This window comes from Bombina bombina, chromosome 5 (genome assembly GCF_027579735.1).
Source record: "Bombina bombina isolate aBomBom1 chromosome 5, aBomBom1.pri, whole genome shotgun sequence".
Taxonomy (NCBI): Eukaryota; Metazoa; Chordata; class Amphibia; order Anura; family Bombinatoridae; genus Bombina; species Bombina bombina.
The window spans coordinates 245,921,434-245,945,123 of NC_069503.1; the positions used below are offsets into that span (position 1 = coordinate 245,921,434).

At 37.6% G+C, this 23,690-nt stretch overlaps 1 protein-coding gene across 1 annotated transcript in view; it reads right to left on the bottom strand.

The window, feature by feature from the left end:
• Positions 1 to 23,690, bottom strand: part of GPR158 (G protein-coupled receptor 158) — a 734,480-nt gene that overhangs the window by 83,434 nt on the left and 627,356 nt on the right. Inside the window, exon 8 of the mRNA XM_053713931.1 lies at positions 9,585 to 9,723. Within this exon, the coding sequence (XP_053569906.1) occupies positions 9,585 to 9,723 (139 nt within the window). The remainder of the gene's footprint in view (positions 1 to 9,584; positions 9,724 to 23,690) is intronic.

Genomic DNA, 23,690 nt, shown 5'->3' on the forward strand with positions numbered 1-23,690 from the left:
ATTATATTGCTTGCTATATTACTTGCAGCCAGCAGGTGGCTGTGGTGCATAAAATTCAAGAATTACAATTTTTATTTTATTTTACATCTGTAGTCCTAGACTACATATGTAAAATTAAAAAAAATCATTATGCATCAGTAAAGAATATACATAACAAATGTAGTAAAAACATTTTCCATCTTAGAAATCTTTACTGGTGTAATTCTCCCTGATCGGCTACACTGAACTGCTCTACTTGCTAAGTTGCTGCTGTTGCAGTCTACATTTTCTATCTTTATGCTGTAATAAGATCTGGAGTGAGTTTTTGCCTAAGTAGATATGATGATAAAGTAGGACAGTCCTACTTTATCATCATATCTACTTAGGCAAAAACTCACTACAGATCTTATTACAGCATAAAAATAGAGAGTGTAGACTGCAACAGCAGCATGTAGAGCAGTTCAGTGTAGCCAATCAGGCAGAATAACGGAGACTGAAATAGGTAGTAATTCAAGCAGGTATTGGCTATAAATGGAGACATACCTTGATTAGCAGTGCCAGTGTTTCTGTTCCACACGTGCGTAAGTCTGCAGCCCCTACTTCCCTGACCAGACCGCTCTCTCATTGGCTAAGTAATGGCTATGCATTATGAGACTTGTAGTTAGTTCCTAGCCTTGGAAGCTCCCCCTGCTGCCCGCCCATAGAAATGGCCCAACTCGCACACTGAAAATTGTGTGATTAGCAAAGGTATAGACCCTGCTATGGGCGGAGCAGCAGGCCCATAGAAAAAATGTGCAAAGGGCTATGGCAGGCTATACCTCTCTACCGCATGTGTATAGAGGTATATTTTTAATTAAACTGGACAGTAGAATGGAACCTTTTTTGGCTGAATAAATATAATTTTTCCAATAGGGAAATTATATTTATTCAGCCAAAAAAAATATTTTCTTTCTTTTTTTCCCAGGGGGCTCACATGCGGCTGTGTTAATATGGAGGAGCCTACACTGAAACCATCACCCTAAGATACCCCACAATCTACCCTGAAATGTGTGGGAGTATAGTGCAGACGTTAGTTTAGATAGGGGGACTTTTAGAAATAGATTTAGAATGTGGAAATAAAAGTAACACATAAAGGAATGTAGAAAAATAGAAAAATAGTACAATATGAAAAGAATAAAAACTTAAAAGGTCTTCAAAATATACTAAAGCATAAAGCTGTAATGTATAGTTTTAGCTTGTCTAAAGGATTTATTACTCACTGTAATTGTGTAATTTATGTTGAGACTTCTTTCACAAATTATATTACATTTTTGGAGAGAAAAAATAAATAAAAAAACAGTCTCAAAAAAAGAAGGTTTTTTTTTTTAAAGTGTAATTAATTTTGTTACAATGGTAAGAGAAGATAAGTTTTAGATCTTCTATCTCCTGTACAAAATGTTTTATTAATCTTCAGGAAATTAGCTGGAGATGTTAATGTTTACCCTAAATTTTTCCTATGACTTTCCTTTTCATTATGCTTTTTCCTATCACCAACCCTCCTGTCTGTCTCCCTCTCATTAAAATCCCTTTGACTTCCTCTGTCACACCCCTGTCATTAGTTCTCCCTTTCTGTCTCTTTATAACTTCCTCTATCACTTCTCTCTCTTCTCTTAACACACATTTTAACAAAATAATAAAACTTAAAAAGTATAATTTTTTTTTTAATAATAATCTCAAAACGTGTATGATTGTATGTGTACAAATTTGTGCACAAACAAAAAAAACAACAACACTTTTTCTGTTTTTCCCAGGTCAATAATGTTTTCCTATTGGATGGGGGCAACTTTCCCTTCTCAGGAGCAAAACTATTTTAATAGGATAGGGTCTTTTTTATAATTGTATTTAATTGATTTGAATACCATTGATAGAGTTAAAAATAACACCAAGCAGCTATATGATATTTGTCATGGAATTATCACTGCATTGCTATGTTTTCTGTCTACGAAGACCAACACCTGGTTGTGTTGCTTGTGTTTGACAGCAAAAATTAACATTGTCCTTAAAGGGACACTGAACCCAAATGTTTTCTTTTGTGATTCAGATAGAGCATGACATTTTAAGCAAACTTTCTAATCTACTCCTATTATCAAATTTTCTTCATTATCTTTATTTGAAATGCAAGAATGTAAATTTAGATGCCAGGCAATTTTTGGTGAACAACCTGGGTTGTCCTTGCTGATTGGTGGATAAATTCATCCACCAAAAAAAAGTGCTGTCCATGGGGCTGAACCAAAAAAAGGCTTAGATGCCTTCTTTTTCAAATAAAGATAGCAAGAGAACGAATAAAAATTGATAATAGGAGTAAATTAGAAAATTGCTTAAAATTGCATGCTCTGTCTGAATCATGAAAGAAAAAATTTGGGTTTAGCGTCCCTTTAAGAATTATAAAGGAGCATCAGGTGGAGTAAAGACACTGCTAATTACAGCTTGCATCTAGGTATTACAAGTAGATATTCACTTTTTTCTATCAAAAGAAAAACATTGTAGCCATTGTTTCACATTGAATACCATATGCATGTATATACATTTAACATAAAAAATTTTACACTGATTATCAGCAAGTATATCTGGAATAAAAAAAAGTTAAAACATATTTAGAATTTTTTTAGCTAAAAGGCAGCCTGTCAGTCACATTTCAAGATATCTACTTAGATATTCTCAGATACGCTTGTGAAGCTGTCTTGCTGTGAGAAATATCTGTGACAGCGTAAAAATACTTCTGGCCATGACACATTGAACAGTGAGCAATCTTATCATTCATAAAAGGTTACACTTTGACTGGAAATTGAGTTTCAAAATACTTTTTTTTTTACTGAATAATATAGAGAGTTTAATAGGTTGTTACAGTTGAAGAGCTTATGGTAACTTGTAGAATCAAACGCCTAGATTTAGAGTTTTGCGGCCAAAGGGGTGCATTAGCTACGCATGCTTTTTTCTGGCCGCACCTTTTAAATACCGCTGGTATTTAGAGTTCACAGAAGGGCTGCGTTAGGCTCCAAAAAAGGAGCGTATAGCATATTTACCGCAACTGCAACTCTCGATACCAGCGGTGCTTACGGACGCGGCCAGCTTCAAAAACGTGCTCGTGCACGATTCCCCCATAGAAAACAATGGGGCAGTTTGAGCTGAAAAAAAACCTAACACCTGCAAAAAAGCAGCGTTCAGCTCCTAACGCAGCCCCATTGTTTACTATGGGGAAACACTTCCTATGTCTGCACCTAACACCCTAACATGTACCCTGAGTCTAAACACCCCTAATCTTACACTTATTAACCCCTATTCTGCCGCCGCCGCTATCGCTGACCCCTGCATATTATTATTAACCCCTAATCTGCCGCTCCGTACCCCGCCGCAACCTACATTATCCCTATGTACCCCTAATCTGCTGCCCCTAACACCGCCGACCCCTATATTATATTTATTAACCCCTAATCTGCCCCCCACAACGTCGCCGCCAGCTACCTACAATAATTAACCCCTAATCTGCCGACCGCATCTCACCGCTACTATAATAAAGTTATTAACCCCTAAACCGCCTCACTCCCGCCTCAATAACCCTATAAGAAATAGTATTAACCCCTAATCTGCCCTCCCTAACATCGCCGACACCTAACTTCAATTATTAACCCCTAATCTGCCGACCGGAGCTCGCCGCTACTATAATAAATGTATTAACCCCTAAAGCTAAGTCTAAACCTAACACTAACACCCCCCTAAGTTAAATATAATTTAAATCTAACGAAATAAATTAACTCTTATTAAATAAATTATTCCTATTTAAAGCTAAATACTTACCTGTAAAATAAACCCTAATATAGCTACAATATAAATTATAATTATATTGTAGCTATTTTAGGATTAATATTTATTTTACAGGCAACTTTGTATTTATTTTAACCAGGTACAATAGCTATTAAATAGTTAATAACTATTTAATAGCTAAAATAGTTAAAATAATAACAAAATTACCTGTAAAATAAATCCTAACCTAAGTTACAATTAAACCTAACACTACACTATCAATAAATAAATTCAATACAATACCTACAAATAACTACAATTAAATAAACTAACTAAAGTACAAAAAATAAAAAAGAACTAAGTTACAAAAAATAAAAAAATATTTACAAACATTAGAAAAATATTACAACAATTTTAAACTAATTACACCTACTCTAAGCCCCCTAATAAAATAACAAAGACCCCCAAAATAAAAAAAATGCCCTACCCTATTCTAAATTAAAAAAGTTCAAAGCTCTTTTACCTTACCAGCCCTGAAAAGGGCCATTTGCGGGGCATGCCCCAAAGAATTCAGCTCTTTTGCCTGTAAAAAAAAACATACAATACCCCCCCCAACATTACAACCCACCACCCACATACCCCTAATCTAACCCAAACCCCCCTTAAATAAACCTAACACTAAGCCCCTGAAGATCTTCCTACCTTATCTTCACCATGCCAGGTTCACCGATCCGTCCTCCGAAGTCTTGATCCAAGCCTCCGAAATCTTCATCCAAGCCCAAGCGGGGGCTGGCGATCCATAATCCGTCTGAAGTCTTCCATCAAGCGGCGGCTGAAGAGGTCCAGAAGAGGCTCTAAAGTCTTCATCCTATTTGGGAAGAAGAGGAGATCCGGAGATCAGAATTTTCCTACCTTAATTCCGATTGGCTGATAGAATCCTATCAGCCAATCGGAATTCGAGGGGCACCATCTTGGATGACGTCCCTTAAAGGAACCTTCATTCTTCAGTTGGACGTCGGAAGAAGAAGATGGATCCGCGCCGGAGGTCTTCAAGATGGAGCCGTTCGTCATCAGATGATGATAGAAGATGCTGCTTGGATCAAGATGGTTGCCGGTCCGGATCTCCTCTTCTTCCCGGATAGGATGAAGACTTTGGAGCCTCTTCTGGACCTCTTCAGCCTCCGCTTGATAGAAGACTTCAGACGGATTATGGATCGCCAGCCCCCGCTTGGGCTTGGATGAAGATTTTGGAGGCTTGGATCAAGACTTCGGAGGATGGATCGGTGAACCTGGCATGGTGAAGATAAGGTAGGAAGATCTTCAGGGGCTTAGTGTTAGGTTTATTTAAGGGGGGTTTGGGTTAGATTAGGGGTATGTGGGTGGTGGGTTGTAATGTTGGGGGGGGGTATTGTATGTTTTTTTTTTACAGGCAAAAGAGCTGAATTATTTGGGGCATGCCCCGCAAATGGCCCTTTTCAGGGCTGGTAAGGTAAAAGAGCTTTGAACTTTTTTGATTTAGAATAGGGTAGGGCATTTTTTTATTTTGGGGGTCTTTGTTATTTTATTAGGGGGCTTAGAGTAGGTGTAATTAGTTTAAAATTGTTGTAATATTTTTCTAATGTTTGTAAATATTTTTTTATTTTTTGTAACTTAGTTCTTTTTATTTTTTGTACTTTAGTTAGTTTATTTAATTGTAGTTATTTGTAGGTATTGTATTTAATTTATTTAATGATAGTGTAGTGTTAGGTTTAATTGTAACTTAGGTTAGGATTTATTTTACAGGTAATTTTGTTATTATTTTAACTATTTTAGCTATTAAATAGTTATTAACTATTTAATAGCTATTGTACCTGGTTAAAATAAATACAAAGTTGCCTGTAAAATAAATATTAATCCTAAAATAGCTACAATATAATTTAATTTATATTGTAGCTATATTAGGGTTTATTTTACAGGTAAGTATTTAGCTTTAAATAGGAATAATTTATTTAATAAGAGTTAATTTATTTCGTTAGATTTAAATTATATTTAATTTAGGGGGGTGTTAGTGTTAGGTTTAGACTTAGCTTTAGGGGTTAATACATTTATTATAGTAGCGGCGAGCTCCGGTCGGCAGATTAGGGGTTAATAATTGAAGTTAGGTGTCGGCGATGTTAGGGAGGGCAGATTAGGGGTTAATACTATTTCTTATAGGGTTATTGAGGCGGGAGTGAGGCGGTTTAGGGGTTAATAACTTTATTATAGTAGCGGTGAGATGCGGTCGGCAGATTAGGGGTTAATTATTGTAGGTAGCTGGCGGCGACGTTGTGGGGGGCAGATTAGGGGTTAATAAATATAATATAGGGGTTGGCGGTGTTAGGGGCAGCAGATTAGGGGTACATAGGGATAATGTAGGTTGCGGCGGTGTACGGAGCGGCAGATTAGGGGTTAAATATTTTTAATAGAGTGGCGGCGATGTGGGGGGACCTCGGTTTAGAGGTACATAGGTAGTTTATGGGTGTTAGTGTACTTTAGAGCACAGTAGTTAAGAGTTTTATAAACCGGCGTTAGCCCAGAAAGCTCTTAACTACTGACTTTTTTCTGCGGCTGGAGTTTTGTCGTTAGATTTCTAACGCTCACTTCAGCCACGACTCTAAATACCGGCTTTAGGAAGATCCCATTGAAAAGATAGGATACGCAAATGGCGTAGGGGGATCTGCGGTATGGAAAAGTTGCGGCTGCAAAGTGAGCGTTAGACCCTTTCCTGACTGACTCCAAATACCAGCGGGCGGTAAAAACCAGCGTTAGGAGCCTCTAACGCTGGTTTTCACAGCTACCGCCCAACTCTAAATCTAGCCGTATGGCTTTTGTGTCTATTTTTCCTGCTACAAAAAGGCATTGTCAGATCACCCAAGAAAAGAGTTAAAGGGATAGTAAAGTCAAAATGAAACGTTCTTGATTTTAATTAGAGCGTGCAATTATAAACAATATTCCATTTTTCTTCTATTATCACATTTGATTTGTTCTCTTGGTATCCTTTTTGAAAAGTAAATATATCCGGGCTAATAGGAGCTTAGGAATGTAAACCTGTCTTTAGTGTTTTTTGGCAGCAGTGTATGCAACTATGTATAACATTGAGATAAGCATTGTTGCAAACACTGCTACCAGGTGGCTACTATTACTCTTCAACAAAACCTACCAGGAGAAGTAAAATAATATTTTATATTAATAATAGAAGTAAATTAAAAGTTATTTAAAGGGACAGTCTACTCCAGAATTGTTATTGTTTAAAAGATAGAAAATCCCTTTATTACCCATTCCCCAGTTTTGTACAACCAACACGGTTACATTAATATACTTTTTACCTCTGTGATTATCTGGTATCTAAGCCTCTGCAAACTGCCCCCTTATTTCAGTTCTTTTGAAAGACTTGTATTTAAGCCAATCAGTGCTGACTCATAAATAACTCAATTGGAGTGGGCACAATGCTATCTATGTGGCATACATGAACTAGCAATGTTTAGCTGCGAAAAACTGCCAAAATGCACCGAGATAAGTGGCGGCCTTCAAGGGCTTAGAAATTAGCATATGAGCCTACCTAGGTAAAATTGATTGCCCTATGAACGTTTAATTTTGCCTAGACTGCTCCTTTAAAATATCATGCTATTTCAACGTGCACATCTACTTCTACAGTATAGATGATAAACAATGAGTTGTCATTCTGAGTAGTTCTCCTTCCAATCCAGGGTCCCCCTTCCAATACAGATCTTGGGGAGCCTGCATGGTAGATGGGGAAAGAAGACTGCAATCTTACTTCCCATTGACATCTCCTTTGTGCAGGCCCGGTAATGTTAGTACAGGTTTTTGTGGTCACAAGGGGATGCGAGTACGTACCTGCTAAAGCAAATACTTACATAAAGTAAGGAAGGGGGCTGGGTGGCAGAGCTTTGCAAGGACAATTACAGGGGCAAGTGATGCCTCATTTTAAAGAGTGGATTTGCATGCCTGTATAAGCTGCAGGTGATCAACATAAGAACAGTGATTACCTGCACAGTTTTTAAAATGAGGCTTAACCAGAAGGGGAAGACTGGTTTAGAATTGCTCCTATCCCCCTGTTTGGTCTAGAGAGACACTTGACTCCTCATTTGAAAGAGTGGAGTCTTCCCTTTCAAATTGGGTTCACATGACCCGATAAGTTACAAGTGATCACGTAAAATGGCGATTACCCGCTGCAGCATTTAAAATATTGTTTAACTTGAGGGTAGAGGGGCTAATGTAGCCCCTACCCCCCCCCCTTATTTTTGTTGGATGTACAAGTGATTCCTCATTTGAATGGGAGAGAGAGAGAGAGAGAGAGAGAGAGAGAGAGAGAGAGAGAGAGAGAGAGAGAGAGAGAGAGAGAGAGAGAGAGAGAGAGAGAGAGAGAGAGAGAGAGAGAGAGAGAGAGAGAGAGAGAGAGAGAGAGAGAGAGAGAGAGAGAGAGAGAGAGAGAGAGAGAGAGAGAGAGAGAGAGAGAGAGAGAGAAAGAAAGAGAGAGAACAGTACTTTAGGGTGATTTTACATTTTATAAAGAGCAAAAATTGTATTCATCTAGAAATACCATTCTTCTCTAGTCTTTCTGCAAATACTCTGTTGTGGAGTTTATGATTTAATTTCTGTCACAGAGTAAGGGGTATTTTCAAATATATTAGAATCATGAAAAAAATCTGATTTTAGTATCGGTAACACTTTTTTATTGTCAGTGTTAATTTTTTGTTATTGTACACTTATTAAAGGCCAGATTATGAGTGTTACGCTAACAGTTGCATGCCAGCGATATCGAGTTTATTGTGGCTCTTTGCATGCAATGGAAGGAGCGCTCCTATTACAAGTTGAAAGTAAAGTGTGTGAACACAATCACGATTTATGCTAAAATGATCAACGCAACCTCAGAACCTCTGGTTAACTGTTAAGCAATACAAAAACGTGTCACAAAACACATCAAAAATATATATAAAAGTAAAGTTACCCTCATAATAACACTATCTAATACAATTTAATTTAAAGAAAATATTGCACAAAAAGTTACAAGGGCTCAAAGATATGAGGCCACAGGTGTTAGAAAAAAAAGCAGGCAAATGGCTTTATCATTGAGATACATACATATTCATGTCTAAAGATGTACAGTATATGTATGTATGTGTGTATATATATATATATATTTATATATATATATACATATATATATATATACATATATATATATATATATATATATATATATATATATATATATATATATATGTGTGTGTGTGTGTGTGTGTATTGTATACATATGTATTTATAGGTGTATATACGTATTTACAAACATATATACAAATATAAGGACATCAATATATCATTTATGCTACTCTGCAGATGTTTATCTAATATTCTAATATTTCCTTGTTGAATAAAAACTGGTTAAGTCCTTTTAAGACAAATAATATCACATATTTTTATCGGCTCTGTGCTAAAAATAATACTTGTAATATTTAATCATCCTTCATGATTGCAATAGAATACACAGTAAAAATGTGAAACCTGTAAATATTACAGAAAGATAATATCATATAATGGTGACAACAAGATTTATAAAAAAGTAAAAGATCATTTCATTGTGCTATTTTACCACTTTTAACTCAGTCCTGCTTCTGCAAGTTTTTAATTAGTGATTGATTATACATTATTCACAGGTTAGTAGATTACAGTTTGATGATTATGATGAGTTATGTTGCTCAAAACTTATAAACAAAAATGACTCAATGCAAAATAAATAATAATTTAAAAATATTCTTATTTACAATTACAGTGTGCATTTTACTTGCCTTATAGTATGGAATATAGCAGAAATTATCAGCTCGTTGTGAACTGCGACAGCCATGTAACGTGGTTCATGAAATGCAGATGGAACAGTCCGAACAGCAAAACAAAGATATACACCCCAGAGAAGGAACAAAAACTCAGCTGTAAGGAAAACACAGACAATTCAGTATTAGAACATTAAGATATGGTATAAATACGCTATAATACTGGAAACATTCTTAAAGGAATAGAAAACACCAAAAATGTTCTCTCATGATTCAGATAGAACATACAATTTTAAACATTTCTAATTTACTTTTGTTATCAAATTTGCTTCATTCTCTTGTTATCCTTTGCTGAAGGAACAGAATTGCACTACTAGCAGCTAGCTGAACAGATCTAGTAAAGCCAATCACAAGAGACAAATGTGTGCAGCCAGGCACCAATCAGCAACTAGCTCCCACTAGTGTAGGATATGTGCATATTATTTTTCAACAAGGGATACCAAGAGAACAAAGCACATTTGAAAATAGAAGGGAGCTTAAAAGTGTCTTAAAATGGCATGTTCTATCATGCAAGTTTAATTTTCACCTATTTCTTTAACTAGATAGTATGTTAAAACATGTAAAACTTTGTACTTTGCATTGTATCTGCATCCTTTTCTCTCATAAAATTGTAATGTTAAAGGATGTTAAACACTAAATAAAACACATAAAAAACAAAATTTATGCTTACCTGATAAATTTATTTCTCTTGTGGTGTATCCAGTCCACGGATCATCCATTACTTGTGGGATATTCTCCTTCCCAACAGGAAGCTGCAAGAGGATCACCCACAGCAGAGCTGTCTATATAGCTCCTCCCCTAACTGCCACCTACCAGTCATTCGACCGAAGACAAGCAAGAGAAAGGAGAAACCATAGGGTGCAGTGGTGACTGTAGTTTAAAAATAAAAAACACCTGCCTTAAAATGACAGGGCGGGCCGTGGACTGGATACACCACAAGATAAATAAATTTATCAGGTAAGCATAAATTTTGTTTTCTCTTGTAAGGTGTATCCAGTCCACGGATCATCCATTACTTGTGGGATACCAATAACAAAGCTATAGGACACGGATGAAGGGAGGGACAAGGCAGGCGCTTAAACGGAAGGCACCACTGCCTGTAAGACCTTTCTCCCAAAAATAGCCTCCGAAGAAGCAAAAGTATCAAATTTATAGAATTTAGAAAAAGTATGAAGCGAAGACCAAGTCGCCACCTTACAAATCTGTTCAACAGAAGCCTCATTCTTAAAAGCCCATGTGGAAGCTACCGCTCTAGTAGAATGAGCTGTAATTCTTTCAGGAGGCTGCTGGACAGCAGTCTCATAAGCTAAGCGGATTATACTTCTTAGCCAAAAAGATAAAGAAGTTGCCGAAGCCTTTTGGCCTCTCCTCTGTCCAGAGTAGACAACAAACAATGCAGATGTTTGACGAAAATCTTTAGTATCTTGTAAATAAAACTTTAAAGCGCGAACCACGTCAAGATTGTGTAATAGACGTTCCTTCTTTGAAGAAGGATTAGGACACAGTGACGGAACAACAATCTCCTGATTGATACTTTTATTAGATACCACCTTAGGCAGAAAACCAGGTTTGGTACGTAACACTACCTTATCTGCATGGAAAATGAGATAAGTGGAATCACATTGTAAAGCAGATAACTACGAAACTCTTCGAGCCGAGGAGATAGCTACTAAAAACAGAACTTTCCAAGATAAGAGCTTAATATCTATGGAATGCAAAGGTTCAAACGGAACCCCTTGAAGAACTTTAAGAACTAAATTTAAACTCCATGGCGGAGCAACAGGTTTAAAAACAGGCTTGATTCTAACCAGAGCCTGACAAAACGCCTGAACATCTGGAACCTCAGCCAGACGTTTGTGCAAAAGAATAGACAGAGAAGAAATCTGTCCCTTTAAGGAACTAGCTGATAAACCCTTCTCCAATCCTTCTTGTAGAAAAGATAATATCCTAGGAATCCTGACTTTACTCCATGAGCAACCCCTGGATTCACACCAATGAAGATATTTACACCATATCTTATGATAGATTTTCCTGGTGACAGGCTTTCGCGCCTGTATTAAGGAATCAATGACCGACTCGGAGAAACCACGCTTTGATAAAATCAAGTGTTCAATCTCCAAGCAGTCAGACACAGAGAAATTAGATTTGGATGGTTGAAAGGACCCTGAAGTAGAAGGTCCTGTCTCAGAGGCAGAGTCCATGGTGGAGAGGATGACATGTCCACCAGATCTGCATACCAAGTCCTGCGAGGCCACGCAGGTGCTATCAAAATCACTGAAGCTCTCTCCTGTTTGATCTTGGCAATCAGACGAGGGAGCAGAGGAAACAGTGGAAACACATAAGCCAGGTTGAAGGACCAAGGCACTGCTAGAGCATCTATCAGTGCTGCCTTGGGATCCCTGGACCTGGAACCGTAACAAGGAAGCTTGGCGTTCTGACGAGACGCCATGAGATCCAGTTCTGGTTTGCCCCAAAGTTGAATCAACTGTGCAAATACCTCTGGATGGAGCTCCCACTCCCCCAGATGAAAAGTCTGTCGACTTAGAAAATCCGCCTCCCAGTTCTCTACTCCTGGGATATGGATAGCTGATAGATGGCAAGAGTGAATCTCTGCCCATCGAATTATCTTTGAAACCTCCAACATTGCTAGGGAACTCCTTGTTCCCCCTTGATGGTTGATGTAAGCTACAGTCGTGATGTTGTCCGACTGAAATCTGATGAACCTGACCGCAGCTAGCTGAGGCCAAGCCTGAAGAGCATTGAATATCGCTCTTAGTTCTAGAATGTTTATCGGAAGGAGTGCTTCCTCCTGAGTTCACGATCCCTGAGCCTTCAGGGAGTTTCAGACTGCACCCCAGCCCAGATGGCTGGCATCTGTTGTTACTATTGTCCAATCTGGCCTGCGGAAGGTCATACCTTTGGACAGATGGACCCGAGATAGCCACCAGAGAAGAGAATCCCTGGTCTCTTGATCCAGATTTAGTAGAGGGGACAAATCTGTGTAATCCCCATTCCACTGACTGAGCATGCAGAGTTGCAGTGGTCTGAGATGTAGGCGGGCATAGACAGAATATGATCTTTATAACTTAAAGTAAAATCAGTACATTTGGTACACATTCTAAGAGGGGGTTCCACAATGGCTTCTAAACATAATGAACAAGGAGTTTCCTCTATGTCAGACATGTTTAAACAGACTAGCAATGAGACCAGCAAGCTTGGAAAACACTTTGATAAATGTAAACAAGCAAAAAATAAAAACGGTACTGTGCCTTTAAGAGAAACAAATTTTGTCAGAATTTGAAAAACAGTGATAAAAAGCAGTAAATCTTACGAAATTTTTACAGTGTGTATAATAGACTAACAGAGCATTGCAACGACTTGCAAATGGATGATTAACCCCTTAGTTTCAAAACCGGATCAAAAAAACAATATAAACGTTTTTTAACAGTCACAACAAACTGCCACAGCTCTGCTGTGGCCCTACCTGCCCATACAACGACTTTTGAAGGCACAAAAACCCTTTGTAGAGGTCCTAAGTGTTCAGGGGACTCCTTCAGGGAAGCTGGAAGTCTCAAGCTGCAAAAACTACTGCATGATTTAGGCCTGAAATTAGGCCCCTCCCAACCTGTACTCACAGTGAGAGGGCCATAAAAAAACTATCCCTAGGCAAAATCTAGCCAGCCATGTGGAAAAAGCTGGGCCCCAATAAAGTTTTATCACCAATATGTAGAAAAAAACGTTTAAACACTTCCAGCAAATGTTATCTTATTTTCAGTAATGTGAGAAAGTAATAAGAATATTACCTTTTACAGCAAGCATGATACTAGTCATTATTAAATCACTGTAATCAGGCTTACCTTAAATAAATCCGGTATTAACAGCATTTTCTAGCATATTCATTTCTCTAGAAAAATTTAAACTAACCATACCTCATAGCAGGAGACCCTGCACGCCATTCCCCCAGCTGAAGTTACCTCATATCTTCAGTTATGTATGAGAACAGCAATGGATCTTAGTTACAACCTGCTAAGATCATCAAAAACCACAGGCAGACTCTTCTTCAACTTTCTGCCTGAGGCTAAAACAGTACAACTCCGGTACCATTTGAAAATAATAAACTTTTGATTGAAGATAAACTACATAAATTCACCACATCTCTCTAGCTACTTCCTATCTTGTTGAAAGCTGCAAGAGAATGACTGGGAGGTGGCAGTTAGGGGAGGGGCTATATAGACAGCTCTGCTGTGGGTGATCCTCTTGCAGCTTCCTGTTGGGAAGGAGAATATCCCACAAGTAATGGATGATCCGTGGACTGGATACACCTTACAAGAGAAATAATACCAGCGACAGTGGGCCAGTGTGTTAAAAGACAGGACAATCCCATAGAAACAGGATGTCTGGTAACCCTATGATAAACTGCAGATATCTGAAGGAGAGTTTTCTGCACATGTGCAAATACATCAGCACTGGAATGCAGTGAAAATATACTAAAAGGGGAGGGACAATAACCTCAATACTATACTTATAAAAGGTATTTAGTGTCCATTGTCCCTTTAAAGTGTTTTAGGTAAATAATAATTAATTATATTTGGGATTTTCTTTTCTATGTGTTTTTTTCCTACTTTAATCTCACTTCTCATCTTAATAATAATCTTTAAACTAGTTATGTTCAATGCTGTGATGCCACATCATGGGCTAGATTCAGAGTGGAGCGCAAATTAGCACTCCTGATCACGCGTTAACTTCACTCCTGGACCTTAATGTGCTTTTTCTTGAGCCACTCCTTTGTCGCCTTGGCCATATGTTTTGGGTCACTGTCATGCTGGAATACCCATCCATGACCCATTTTCAATGCCCTGGCTGAGGGAAGGAGGTTCTCACCCAATATTTGATGATACATGGCATGTCCATCGTCCCTTTGATGGGGTGAAGTTGTCCTATCCCCTTAGCAGAAAAACACCCCCAAAGCATAATGTTTCTACCTCCATGTTTGACGGTGGAGATGATGTTCTTGGGGTCGTAGTCATCATTCCTCCTCCTCCAAACACGGCGAGTTGAGTTGATGCCAAAGAGCACGATTTTGGTCTCATCTGACCACAACACTTTCACCCAGTTCTCCTCTGAATCATTAAGATGTTCATTGGCAAACTTCAGACGGGCCTGTGTGCTTTCTTGAGCAGGAGGAACTTGTGGGTTGACAGTTATTTTGTGTTTCTTCCATTTGCGAATAATTGCACCAACTGTTGTCACCTTCTCACCAAGCTGCTTAGCAATGGTCTTGTAGCCCATTCCAGCCTTGTGTAGGTCTACAACTGTTGTCCCTGACATCCTTGGACAGCACTTTAGTCTTGTCATGGTGGAGAGTTTGGAATCTGATTGATTGCTTCTGTGGACAGGTGTCTTTTATACAGGTAACAAAAGGAGATTAGGAGCACTCCGTTTAAGAGAGTGCTCCTAATCTCAGCTTGTTACCTGTATAAAAGGCACCTGGGAGCCAGAAATCTTGCTGACTGATAGGGGATCAAATACTTTTTTCACTCATTAAAATTATTTTTCTGGATTTTTTGTTGTTGTTATTCTGTCTCTCACTGTTCAAATAAACCTACCATTAAAATAGACTGATCATTTCTTTGTCAGTGGGAAAATGTACAAAATCAGCAGGGGAACAAATATTTTTTTCATTCACTGTATTTATAGTAAATATAAAAATACTTTATTAAATATAAATATTGCATACATATGATTTTACATATTTTCAGCTACTTGACTGCAAACGGCTCCAATGCACTTCTATATATATCTATATATGCATTTATATATATTTATGTGTTTATATGTGTATATATGTCTATAAATACATATATACACATATAAATACATAAATACATCTTTACACACACAGAAACATTTAGACATATATATGTATGTATCTCTATATTAAAGCCCTTTGCAGCCCTTTTTTTTCTTTTTTAAACCCCTGAGACCTCATATCTTTGGGCGTTAACATTTTTATTTAATTTTTTTAATATAATTTTTATCAGAAAGTGTTATTATAAGTGTAACTGTACAGTACAGTGCATTTCTGTTGTGTTTTGTGCAGTTTTTTTGTCTTGCTTAACAGTTAGCCAGAGCTCTGAAGTCACGCTAACCCGACACACGTTAAATTCATTTACGTGTTTACTTTCAACTCGTAATATACACGCTACTTCTAACGTGCACAAAGAGCCGCAATAGACCTCTTATTCCTCACGTGCAACAGTTAGCATGCCACTTGTAATATAACCCCATATGAGGTTTATTACTTAGGTTAATTAAAAGGATATTACGCACCTGTTGCTTTTGTGTAAATAATTGCTTTTGTCCCACAAACCCTAAAGAGGCTAAAAAAGCAAAACCAATTACCTTCAATTGCTGAAAATCAGATAGCTTGTTTAGGCAATTTGCAGCGTTTTTGAAAACCTAGGTTACATGTTTTGCTTTTTGGCCACTCTAGAGCATGTGGGAAAAAGCACAATTTATATATAAATGCAAGAGCTGTTTAATGCAATTTTAAGGCCTATAACATGATAAAGATATGAGATGAAACTTAATGAAAATGTTTCTGCTTATTTTCACACCTCTGCACAGCATAGTTATAACCTCCCACACTATAGTATTGACAGGAAAATTAAGACATAAAACTTGCAATCACCCACAACCAGCATCGCTCACTCTAAACCTAAAATCACCTTTTATGTTCCTAGAAACTTACAAAAATATAAAAACTTTTAAGACACAATAGATATATAAAGTTACTTATAAAATAATGTGTGTAGGATTGATAAAAAAAAAATGAATGCTCGGTTTTGCTTATCCATATGCAACTCTGAAAATATCATCCTTACATGTAGTGCTTGCCAGTTTATAGCAAGAGTTCTTAGTAAACAAAAATTAATGTCTAACTAGCATAGGAAATGGGTTCAACACAAGAGATTTTTTAATGAGAAGCAAATGAAATATACTTTTTTAAATATTTGTTTTTATTTATTTCATATAGTTAAGCATTATAATAAGGCTGGGTTGGTGTCATATGTATTATACTAACATCATCTTTCACCCTTTGCAGGCAAATGTCATGTTCCATTTGTACATATATGATATAGTGACTACTGGGGTGGAGCAATAGCAGGAGGAGCTCTTGTGGAATTCTGGGAAAGAGCAACAGCACTGCCTGTTATTGTTGCCTCAGTACACTACTTCTACCCATTGTTCAGCTAGCATTTTAGTCTTCAGCACTTCCCCTGTGCTATCTGTAGTAAGGGGAGTCTTGATGCCTGTACACTTCCTGCAGTACATGCTGGAGCAGAAGGGAAGACAGAGCTTGCAACACTGCTGATGAGACGTTCTAGGCCTCGATCCGATAAAAATCGTCGCCCGCAAAAGCCGGCGACGCCAATTTTTTTCGCGGTTTGGTATCACATATATGGCGTAACATAGAAGTTACGCTCGTATATTTCTGCCTTCGGCCGTCGTTTTTTGGCCCATAGACAGGTATACCAAACCAGCGCAGTTTGGTATCCAATATACAGCGTAAGGACTTACGTGGCGAAAATGGAGAAATCTTACTCCATTTTCACCTCGCCACAAATTTCAGGCGTAGTAAGCCTTACGCTGTGTATTGGAGCCCCGTAACTCCCTAAACTAGCTGCAAAATAAAACCTAACACCTAATGTAATCCCCCTACACCGCTGCCATCTATATTAAAATTATTACCCCCTAATGTGAGCCCCCTACCCCGAGGCCACTTATTTTAACTATATTACCCCCTAATCTAATCCCCCTACCCCACCGCCACCTATATTAAATATATTAACCCCTAATCTAATCCCCTACACCGCCGCCACCTTTAATAAATGTATTACCCCCTAAAATACTAAAATGTCCCTATCCTAAACTAAATTAAAAATAGCCCTGAAAAGAGCTACTGTAATTCTATTGGCTGATTAGAATAGCCAATAGAATTACAGTAGCTCCTATTCTATTGGCTATTCAAATCAGCCAATAGAATTAAAGTAGCTCGCATCTGATTGGCTGATTTGAATTTGAAGGCTCAAATCAGCCAATAGGAATTCAAGGGACGCCATTTTTAATCGAGTACCTTGAATTCCTATACGGCGATCGTATGAAGAGAATCCTCCATGCTCCGGCTCCGGTCTTCAGTTCCAGCGGTCTTCAGTTCCAGCGTCGCCGATCTTCAGTTCCAGCATCGCTGGTCTTCAGTTCCAGATAGACGGTCTTCAGCTCCGCGGTCATCGGTCTTCAACTCCTCCGCTCCGCGCCGGCTGGATCCTGGAAGAAGAAGAGGTTGCCGCCTGGAAGAAGACTTCTCCGCCTGGAACATGACCTTCTCCGCTGGTCTTCAGGACAGGTAAGGAGCACTTGGGGGTTAGACTTAGGTTTTTTTAAGGGGGGATTGGGTGGGTTAGAATAGGGATATGTGGGTGGTGGGTTGCAATGGGGGGGTTGTTGTTTTTTTTACAGGTAAAAGAGCTGATTACTTTGGGGGAATGCCCCACAAAAGGCCCTTTTAAGGGCTGGTAATAGAGCTGATTACTTTTGTAATTTAGATTAGGGTAGGGAATTTTTTTTATTTTGGGGGGCTTTGTTATTTTATTAGGGGCTTAGAATAGGTGTAATTTGCTTAAAAATCTTGTAATCTTTTTTTATTTTTTGTAATTTAGTGGGGTTTTTTGTAATTTAGTTTAGTGTATTTAATTGTATTTTAGTTTAGATATTTGTAGTTTATTTAATTAATTTATTGATAGTGTAGGTGTATTTGTAACTTAGGTTAGGATTTATTTTACAGGTAAATTGGTAATTATTTTAACTAGGTAGCTATTAAATAGTTAACTATTTAATAGCTATTGTACCTAGTTAAAATAAATATCAAGTTACCTGTAAAATAAATATAAACCCTAAAATAGCTACAATGTAATTATTAATTATATTGTAGCTATCTTAGGGTTTATTTTATAGGTAAGTATTTAGTTTTAAATAGGAATAATTTAGTTAATATTATTAATATTCTTTAGATTTATTATAATAATAAGTTAGTTAGGGGCGTTAGAGTTAGATAGCGTTAATATAGTTAATATATATATAATATAATAACTATATTAACTATATTAACCCTAATATAATTAGGGTTAATATAGTTAATATAGGTGGCGGTGGTGTAGGGGGATTAGATTAGGGGGTTATATATTTAATATAGGTGGCGGCGGTGTAGGGGGATTAGATTACAGGTAAAAGAGCTGATTACTTTGTGACAATGCCCCGCAAAAAGCCCTTTTAAGGGCTGGTAAAAGAGGTGGTTACTTTGGGGCAATGCCCCGCAAAAGGCCCTTTTAAGGGCTAGTAATAGAGCTGGTTACTTTGGGGCAATGCCATGCAAAAGGCCCTTTTCAGGGCTATTTGTAGGGTTAGACTTAGGTTTATTGGTAGGGAAATTTTAGTATTTAAGGGGTTATTAAATTTAATATAGGTGGCGGCGGTATAGGGGGATTAGATTAGGGTTTAATAATTTTAATATAGGTGGCGGTGGTGTAGGGGGCTCATATTAGGGGTTAATATAGTTTAAATAGGTGGCGGCGGTGTAGGGGGATCATATTAGGGGGTAATATAGTTTAAATAGGTGGCGGCGGTGTAGGGGATCATATTAGGGGGTAATATAATTTAAATAGGTGGCGACGGTGTAGGGGGATCATATTAGGGGTAACATAGTTAATGTAGGTGGCAGCGGGGTAGGGGGCTCACATTAGGGGTTAAATATATAATATAGGTGGCGGCGGTGTAGGGGGCTCACATTAGTTAATACAGTTGATACAGTTAATATAGGTGGCGGCGGGGTCCGGGAGCGGCGGTTTAGGGGGTTAATAAATTAATTGTTAGGAGTGAGAGGGGGGATTGCGGATAGAGGGGTATACGTGTCGGGCTATGTTTGGGAGGTGTGTTAGACAGTATGGGTGATTTTATAACTTAGTAAGTTTTTTTATGCAGCGGCAGTTTCTAAAGTGCCGTAAGTCACTGGCGACTCCAGAAATTTGTACTTACGCAGATTTCTGGACATCGCTGGTTTGTCAAACTTACGGCACTTTAGCAAATGCCGGCGCCGTATATGGGATAGCTCGAGTTGCGAGCTGAAACTACGGGCGGCGCAGGTTTCCACGCTTGCGCCGAAACCTACACCGTATATTGGATCGCGCCCCTAGAATGTGATAGAATGAGGATCATGGAGTTCATTTTAGTGGGATCTGGGGAGCCAGTGCTACAGCAATCACCAAGTGAAATGAACCCTGTATAACCTATGTTACCATGCTAGTGCCTAGCTGGCAAGATGATGGCCTGTATTCTAAATACTGGTTCATGAAACGAATACATGGAAAACATGCCACAATATTACAACTTGAAAATGGCAGCATTTTAAAAAATTGTACCCAACCCTTATCACATTAAAAAGTTGTGAGTCAGTCTCCCTTTTTCATGATGTAGCAGCATTTATCTCATAATTATTCATCTCTCTGTGCATAAATGAGTTCCACTGTCAAGAATAACAGCATCATAAAAACAACTAAATAAAAATGAAAAATCTCCCTCTTTAAAACACATGCAAAAAAAAAACTTGAAAAAAGTTATAGAGAAATAAAACAAAAAGAAAAACGAGACAACCTTGTAGATTTTTGAAATGGTAAGAAACTTTGGTGAGTCAAGACTCTCCACAAAGGCAAATAAGTCTTAATGGGACAGTCTAGTCCAAAACAAACTTTCATGATTCAGATAGGGCATGTAATATTAAACAATTTTCCAATTTACTTTTATCACCAATTTTGCTTTGTTCTCTTGGTATTCTTAGTTGAAAACTTAACCTAGGAGGTTCATATGCTAATTTCTTAGACCTTGAAGGCCGCCTCTTAAGAATGCATTTTAACAGTTTTTTTACCACTAGAGGGTGTTAGTTCATGTTTTTCATATAGATAACATTGTGCTCATGCACGTGAAGTTACCTGGGAGCTATCACTGATTGGCTAAACTGCAAGTCTGTCAAAAGAACTGAAATAAAGGGGCAGTTTGCAGAGGCTTAGATACAAGATAATCACAGAGGTAAAAAATATATAAATATAACTGTGTTGGTTATGCAAAACTGGGGAATGGGTAAATAAAAGGCATTATCTATCTTTTAAAACAATAACAATTCTGGTGTAGACCGTCCCTTTAATGAATTCTTCATGCAATGTAGATAACATAAAATCCTAATAAATGTAAAAAACAACTCTCACCTCAAACCTTTATTAATATTCACTGGGGGACATACCACACCTGAATCAAAATTACAAATATACAACATACAATCCTAAGAGTCATTGATTAAAATAGTCCTCCACTAAAAAAGATGAAATGTGAAGTGAAAAAAATGTGTATCCCCAATGTAATAGTTAACATGGAAATAGGTTTAGAATCCTCACTCATAATACAGAAAATGTCCAATAAAGTCACCTCTTAATTTACCAACAGATGCTGAACCATTGCAATCCAGGTACTCCTAAGGATGCTATTCATTGGAGATATGTAATGCCCCCAGGTAAAGCTCGTACTGTGCCATGCAGCACTGGGCAATGCTCAAGCATTGCTATCAGGTGCAACTAAAAACTTCTGCGCTTATATCCTCTATAATTAATTGTAAGTAATAAGCAGTGAGCAGTCTTTAACAGATTAGACCAATTTTCAAATAAAACTTGATACAAGTTAATACAATTATTCCTCTTAGGGATAATATAGTCACTGTTTTTAGCTCCAAACACCAGTACAACATCTATTAGTTGTCACATCAAGCTGAGTCAGTTGCCACTTTTTTCTCAATAGGTGTCCTCAAAGCCACATGGAGTAAGGTTATACTTCAATCTAAAAAACAAAAATGAGCGCAACTCTGAGTCAAGAATATAAAAAAAAGCAAGCGCTCAAAAAATGGCTTGGCACTTTGTTTGCACAGTGTGTGCCTGAGTCAGACGGCAGAACACTTTAATTTGAAGAGGAGATAGAACTTACTTAGTAAAGGTTTTTTATTTCTTTGTGCAATTTCGGATTGTAACTTCAGTGTGGTAGTAGTTGTATGGTGGGGCCAGGAGTCCATAAAAACAATTTTTTTTAAGCAGCAGTGTATTTATGATTATTTGACAATGCTGTAGAAATTCTATATTTAAAACCATGCATGGTAGGTGCAGATATGAATTATATATATATATATATATATATATATATATATATATATATATATATATATATATATATATATTACATTCCCGTTTACTGTCCCTTTATGCAAGGACTTTCCAGATGCAAGGAGGCATTTTATCTAAGATTTTTAAATCTGCAGAAAATGTTATACTCTCAGACTAAGATTGCTCAGTGTTTGAAATGAGACAGGTTAACTTAAAACTGTTCAGTTTACACTACAGCTGACTTAATTTTGAAATACATACCAACAAGCCTAAATCCTGCATTTAACTAAATCTAATGGTATGAGTACCACAGCTTATGGTTCCACCAAGACCATATAGAGTACATCATTTTCAAAATACATAAGTACAGCTGTCAGATTGGAACATTTGTACACTATATTTGAAGTGGTGCTCTTGGTTGGGGAAAATGGGGAAAAAACAAACAAACATATGTCAACCTTTTAAAAGTACTTTTCTTCATCTAGCCATCTACCCAGATCATTAATGTACTATTTTGAATTCACAGAAATTTTTTTGTTTGTACATTTACAAATATAATTCTTTAAAAAGTGATCTCTTAATTTCTGCATTGTTTTATCATGCATGTCACACACTGTTGATTTAGGGGATGCAATGTGCATAAATGTTTCCTCCTGTGAGTGTTTCTGTGGGTGTCTTTGTGCTTTGGTTTGTTTCTCTATGAGTGTGTATGTATTTTTTTCTGTGGATCTCTCTGTGAGGGTGGGTGTGCATGTCTTTGTGCATTTTCTGTAGATGTCTGTGAGGGTGTGTGCATATGTCTTTGAGCTTTTTCTATGGGTGTCTCTGTGAGGGTGTGTGTATGTTTGTCTGTGTATTTTCTCTGGATGCCTCTGTGAGGGTGGGTGTGTATGTCTGTGTTCTCTGTGGATGTCTCTGTGAGGGTGTGTGTATGTATGTATGTATGTATGTGTTTTCTGTGGATGTCTATGTAAGGGTGTGTGTTTTCTGTGGGTGTCTCTGTGAGGGTGTGTGTATGTCTTTGTGTGTTTTCTGTGGATGTCTCAGTGAGGGTGTGTGTATGTATGTCTTTCTGTGTTTTATGTGGTTGTCTCTCTGTGTGTGTATGTCTTTCTGTGTTTTCTGTGGGTGTCTGTGTGTGTGTGTGTATGTCTTTCTGTGTTTTCTGAGGCTGTCTCTGTCGGTGTTTCCTTGGGTGTATGTGCAAGTTTGAGTTTGTGTGTGTGTGTGTGTGTCCATTGTCTGTTCCTTTTTAGGACATTTTGACCTTACTACTAATTATTCACATCTTTCTACAGACTTTGAGACTAATGAGACCTTTCCGGAAGTCACCAATCCACCATTTAACCTTTAAATTATTGTTTAGGCAGTTCAGGGCCCTTCCTTTCAGCCACTGCATGCTATTGTCATCATTTAGTTGTCATCTTCCTTTACAAAAAGATAATCAGAACTCCATATTTTGTTTTCTAAATCTCCTTTTTTTTTTACAAAACTTTAGTCTACCTCTTGACTTGTCAGGTCAATGTAAACAAGTGCTGAGTGTCTGTTTGGGTGTCTGTGTCTGAGTGTGTTTCTTTGCGTGTCTGCTAGAGTGTCTTATATGTGAATCCTTATGTTTGAGTGTGTCTGTGTGTTTCAGTGTATGAGTGTGTCTGTGTGTTTGTATGTTACTACCTTTACAACATTTTTAAGTTTAAATAGACACTTAAGAATAAAGTGCATAGACGTTTTAGTCACTTGGTCAAAAATTGCACATGTCAAGGGGGGGGGGCCCTGATCAATGGTTAAATTTATAGTGGCGGCCCTGATT